Source organism: Trachypithecus francoisi, unplaced genomic scaffold (assembly GCF_009764315.1).
Source record: "Trachypithecus francoisi isolate TF-2019V2 unplaced genomic scaffold, Tfra_2.0 Lachesis_group10, whole genome shotgun sequence".
Taxonomy (NCBI): domain Eukaryota; kingdom Metazoa; phylum Chordata; class Mammalia; order Primates; family Cercopithecidae; genus Trachypithecus; species Trachypithecus francoisi.
In genome coordinates, this window is record NW_022681455.1 from 67,964,204 (window position 1) to 67,970,545 (window position 6,342).

Genomic DNA, 6,342 nt, shown 5'->3' on the forward strand with positions numbered 1-6,342 from the left:
AAGGCTACTTCCTTGCCTATAGTAAATGCTCAATTTATGTCAACTATATTTTGCTTATATCCATGATATAGGGAATTAACATTTATTTAAAATTGTGTGCAAAAATTACCAGGCATGAACAACAAATTATCTTAGTTTTATTTCTGTGCTTTGGAGATCTATTCTAAACCTACCTACATACTTATCTAGGTACTGGTATAACACTTTTATTTGTATTTTGGTGGGAGAATTTGAGCTCCATGCAAAACTTAAATTTCATGCTTCACAAGCACTGTGAATCAAATATATATGTGTTAACTTACACAGGCTGAATATTCCAGAGTCCAAAACATTTAAAGACATATCTGTGCAATATTGAATTCTGTGCAAAAAAACAATGACAACAAAAAACCTACCACTACTTGAATATCACCTGAAACAGTTAATAAATAAGACCATTGACTTTGGTTTTTCTATTTTGCTTTTGCAGCATGCCTTAAAAGCAATTACTATTCCATTACTGTTCACACAAGAGAAAATTTACCAGCTTGTAATTTAGAGGCAGGCGGAGTCCAGAGCAAAAAGGGAGCCACCCACTATGGTTTCTAAGAAGCAACAACAGCCTAAGTGTTTAAAAGACACAACATTCATTGCACCAAGCAATAATCCAAACATGTTTTCATGTCTACTCACGAGACAGAATCATCAGTGAAAAGTAGGTTGAGAGAGGAAGAATGATGGAAAAAGACAATAGGAAGAGGCAGAAAGGAGAACATCTTTAGGCCCAAATTGTTATTTCTGGCCCATTAGAATATCAACATCCAAATGAAAGCTGCTGGTCTCCAAAGAAAACTCTTATAAAAAATGAACCACAATTCAAATACTGTACACCCAGGGAGAGTAAAGAAAACCTAACATTTATAGCCTAAGAAAACTGGCTGTAGTTTCATATACACATTTCTATAAAAGTCTCACATTTTATCAGACCTATGGCATGACTCTTAATAGCTTTCAGAGGGAGAGAAATAAAATACAAGGGGCACATTTCAGGTAAAATGGTCTTTTAATGTTCCACCCAAGAAAATCTTCTAGGTTCCTTCACTTAAAAAGAATTACCCTTCATAAAGTAAATATACCAAGGGTAAAAGGTAAATCTCATGTTTCCTTTCAGGAAACATATATAGAAGTACTATTCAGGGGGAAAAGGGCCAAATATTGTAAACTCATATATCCTTCAGATTATGACTCCAATAAGCAGCAGGTAAAGAGGGAAAGCACACAAATGCTTCTGAAAAAGAGCAAGACAGAATTAAACCTCAAAACCCCTTTACCTGCCTAGTACACAAATAGCTTAATAGCAGCCAACAAAAGATTCAAACAAGGGGCTTCTTTAGTTCATTGCTTTCCAGAAACATCTTCTAGATGTAATCTCAGTCACTGACTCCTTTGACAACCCCTTAAGTGTCTGAGAGCCAGCCTGTCTTCCAGTCTTATTTCATTAAATTCAAAATTTCTGAAGTTTTTTTTTCTCTTGCTTGGAAAGCGGTTTTTTTTTTTTTTTTTTTTTTTTAAGGTTTCAATTCAATTGATTTCCAGAGGTGAAACCAACTTCACCTGAAAAGCATCTATTTTAAATTTAAGAAAGCTTTGAAGGTTTTCTGGTGAAAAACAGAAACCTGATCAATAGTGTTATTGAAAACATGACTAAAAATAAAGTCACATTTATCTGTAGTTGTGTCTTTTATTAAAGCAGCTTAAATCCTTTGCAAATAAGCTTTTCCAGAGAGGTAGATCGATAGGATGCACAGGGAGGCAGGATTACCTGTGATCCATGGTGCAAAACCCCATCAATGCCACAGGAAGAAAAGGAGTAGCTGTTATTTGAAACCTGAGAAACCCTACCACCTCCTTCTCCAATGAACAGCCCCATTTCTGTGGCTAAGATTCACACTAAAACTTCATTTGCAAATGGATTTGGCTGTTAACATAAGAGTGTTCAATGCAAATATTTCTTTCCTGGCGGTGCAGCTCAGTTGAAAGGAAAGGCTGAAAATTAGTTAGCTGTATGAGATGACAAAGCACCATTCCAGTTACCAGGGAGAAATAATTGAACACAGATTGCCTGTTGCGTCTTTAATTTAATTTGGAGACCTTTCATCCTTTGCTTTCCTTCATTTGCAGCCAATACTTAGGGAGCTAATTTGTACCTGGTTCATTTTCCTCCTTTTATCTTATCCACTTTAACATCAACCATGGAAATTAGAAGCACCATGAATAAAAGATGAAACCTGACTTGGGGTATTCTTTCCTTAAGTACCGTGAATTACTTAAAAACTAATTGGTGTGCATGCACAATATAAAGGGCTGAGATATATGCCTCAGCCCTATAGCATTCCTAATCAGCATCTCTGCTTTCCCCCAAGGAGCTGCAGATTTTCAATGTTTTATCTGGTCCTACCTTTTCTCCAGAGAACAATGTCTAAACTGTAATTTACACGGAATCATTAATCTGAGAATGGGTGTATGGTAGGCTGTCTCATTAATAAACCTAAAGGTTTCCAAATTCTGGAAAATGCACAAGATTAAGAATTCATAAATTCCACTAGCCTAATGAGTTCATTAATGCTTGCCATGCACGCAAAAGGTTATAATAAAGAAAACTGGCTGGGCAAGGTAGCTCACGCCTGTAATCCCAGCACTTTGTGAGGCTGAGGTGGGCGGATCATGAGGTCAGGAGATCCAGACCATCTTGGCTAACACGTGAAACCCCGTATCTACTAAAAATACAATTAGCCGGGCGTGGTGGCGGGCACCTGTAGTCCCAGCTACTAGGGAAGCTGAGGCAGGAGAATGGTGTGAACCTGGGAGGCAGAGCTTGCAGTGAGCCGAGATTGTGCCACTGCACTCCAGCCTGGGCAACAGAGTGAGACTCCATCTCAAAAAAAAAAAAAAAAAAAAGAAAACTGAATATATTAGCATACATACATGTCAAACAAAGCCCTAATCTGTCCAAAAACATTGCTGGTGGGGGAATGGTAGAGAAAGGTACTAGTCATAAAATTACTGTCTAGGAGTGACCTCCAGGAGCTAGAAAACTTAAATTCTAAGTATGTCATGCCTATTATGCTTTAAATGACAACAAAAACAACAAACCTGTTGTATATTTTGTATATGTGGCACCTCAACATTAAAAAATGTTGCATATGCTCTTATTTTGATTATTTCATTACTTCCAATTGTACAAAAGTTTAGTGTCTTGAAAGTTTTGCGTGTTTTCCTTTATAATGTCCTCTCTGACAATACTATTTTTTCTCCTTACCCTCACCTCATTTTATATTTTCCCCCATATGGACTAATGAAAAACCTACTGGAATTTTCTCCTGATGCTTAATATCCCCCACCAACAAGCCCTCCTTTCAGCTTGGGAAGCATCAAAGGAAGGCTGTGTCCTGAATCATTTCACTGCCTGCATGTGCCAACTCTTCCAACACCTCACACCAAGAGGCTAGAAGCTCAGAATAAACTGAATCATTCCTCCTTCACAATCTAGCCTCCTACAATATTTATTAACAGTAACGTGCACTATTTTATTTCAATAAGACCACATATTTTCACAGATGAGGCAACTTCCAAGTTGTAGAAGAAAAAAAAAAAAAGACCTTGCAGTTTAAAAATTATGGTGCATTGAAATGTAGTCTTCGCTTCAGATGCAAGCCACTTTTTTTTTTTTTTTGGAGGGGGGAGCGCTGAAGCAGGATTAAAAGACCAATTGAAAACGTCAGATGGTATCTCTAATCTTGGGTTGAGTAAGGACCATACTATACAATGCCAAGCTTACTTATTCATCTGGAGAAACTTGGAAAGAAAGTCCTCTACAGTGAAAGGATGGAAAAGAAAGGATGAAAAACAATTACTGTGCCTTTTATTCATGAGAGAGGGGATGAATAGAAATGAAGGCGGCAATTACCTTTAAGAATTTTTTTTTTAAAGCCACAAAGAAAAATTCAACTGGAAGAGTATAGAATAGCTCTGCCCTGAGGTTAAGAAAGCAAACCAGAGATGAGGATGAAAGTGTGGGGAGAAGTTAGGGTATCTGATGACCAGACACACAGATTATTTTAGGAGTTCAGTGTCCAACTCACACATAGTATTTTCCCAATGTCCAGTTTACTTGGGAGAAGAGGAATTGGGGCGGGGGGAGTCTCTCCCAAGCAGGACGTCAAGAAATTTCAGGTGGAGGAAGGCAACAGTCTCACAGGGCGTCAAATCAATCAAGAAGATTTTCTTTGGCTGTAATTGCGTAGAGAGAAGAAAACTGACAAAACCCATGCCACTCAGTCTCATTTGCAGGCTGCACACACACACCGCAAGATATCAGCCTCAAGGAAGAACACCTGTTCTAACCCTGTGCCTGCTGGGGTTGTGTGTGCGCCCGCAGGGAACTCAGGGGCCATTTCAACAGCAGGGAGCCCGGTTGCACTCAGGACCTCACAGAGAGCACCAGGAGGAGGCAAAAGGCCCCGCCAAATGTGTCCTGGCTAACTCGCCAAAAAGAGGCCTTAGAGAAAGGTCGTGAAAAGGGACCAGGCAGCCCAGATGATTACCTTGGGCTGCAAAAAAGACATAACCACAGGGCAGAACAGTTTATTTTCCAGAAAGGATTTTCTTGCAAACAAAACGAAACAAAACAAAACAAAAAAACACAAATGTATATCTGGAGGGTCAAAAAAGACTTTTGTGAGGTGTGGGAAAGAGAGGAAGGACCGCCACAGAAGTCAGTGTTTCTTCTAACAACCATTTCCGTGCCAGTGGGCTGCAATAGTGAAATTTCTCTCTAGGCTATCTCCACCTTTCTCCCTACGTGGTCCTAGACTGAGAATCACACCTGTAGGCACTGAAAGGCCTTGAGTAACACCACGCCTACCCGCTCCCCACCGCCCCGCCGCCACCCCCTACGGTGCAGGTCCCTCCCTGATCTAGCCAGCGCCTGCAGGTCTAGGCTCCATCCTCAGGTCGGCAGGAGCCCGGCCCCTGGAAATCATTACCGCGCCTTACACCTGTACTATTCTCTTGACCTCCCCCCCCTCCCCACCAATCTCCACATAGAAAAGCCAGAGAAGACTCCCGCCCCTTGAGCCACAGTGATCCTCTCTCACACACCCCTTCCACACCCACGGCCAGCGTAGGCTGCGGAGTGCCAGCAAGGAGCGGCTCCACTCGGGGCCCCGAATGCGCGTATGGAGAACTGAGAACTCAAAAGTGCACCCGGAGTGCAAGGGGCGTGTGGCTGCAGCCTGGCCGGCCCGGGCGTCCCCCACCCGCGCCCTCGCCCACCCAGTGGGGCGGGCTGGCCTCTACCTCCTGGAAGAGCTCCAGACTATAGGTGTTGTCGTCGTCGGCGAAGAAGAGCACGCCGGGCTGCGCGCGCTGGTGCTGGTGCCTCTGGCGCAGCCAGGCGAGGCCCGCGTTGCGCTGCTCAGTGGCGCGCGGCAGCCCGGGCCGCTTATAGCGCCGCGGCGTTGGCACGTGCAGGTGCGTGCTGGGCAGCCCAGCCCGCGCCAGAAAGCGGCTCACCAGCTCGCTGCGCGCCGCCGCGTCCTCCACCAGGATCCAGTGCAGCTGCGCCACCTGGCGGAACGTGTTGGCCAGGCGGGTCAGCTCCGCTTTCTGCACCGGGCGGCTGTAGGTGGGCGTGATGGCATAGATGGTGGGCAGCTGCGGCTCCGGCTGAGGCTGCGGCCGAGACTGGTTGCGCTTTTGGGTCCCGTGAGCCGGGCCGCTCCTGCGGAGCGGGAGTCGGGCACCCCCGCGGCCCACCGCGTAGGGAGAGAAGTAGGGGCGCGGGGTGAGGGGAGGCGCCGGCTTGCGAGTGTCCACGTCGAGCATGATGATGACAATTAGGATCCAGGGCAGGAGGATGAAGAAGCGGGTGAATAGCACGGACTTCATGATGCACACTCCCCGGCCTCTCGGACACCCCAGAGAGGGGCGAGCCGAGGGATCCCGGTGCGCAGCTTGGACGGCGGCGGAGCCAGCACTTAGGAAGTGGTGACGGGTGCACTGTCCATGGGGCCGAGGGCGCTGCAGAGACCTGAAGCCGCGGGGCTCACTACCTGGGCGTGGAGGAGCGGCAGGTTCGGGCAAGCTAGAGCGATAAGGGGTGCAGGGGAGCGGGCAGGGGCTGCCCCCGACTCCGGGTGAGCTGGAGGGAAATGGGACTCGGTCCAGCCGCGCGCCGCCAGTCCCAGAGTTGTGCCGAGCGCGGGGAAAGCGCTGATCCCCACCGCGCTCTTTCCGAAGAGTGGGAGCCGAGAAGCGGCACCCGGCGCACCTCGCCGCTCCAGTCCCGCGGTGCTGCGGGAA

At 45.9% G+C, this 6,342-nt stretch overlaps 1 protein-coding gene across 1 annotated transcript in view; it reads right to left on the reverse strand.

The window, feature by feature from the left end:
• Positions 1-5,937, reverse strand: part of B3GAT2 (beta-1,3-glucuronyltransferase 2) — a 69,969-nt gene extending 64,032 nt beyond the window's left edge. Inside the window, exon 1 of the mRNA XM_033217597.1 lies at positions 5,338-5,937. Coding sequence (XP_033073488.1) covers positions 5,338-5,928 — 591 coding nt within the window. The 5' untranslated portion in view covers positions 5,929-5,937. The remainder of the gene's footprint in view (positions 1-5,337) is intronic.
• Positions 5,938-6,342: the final 405 nt, after the last annotated feature.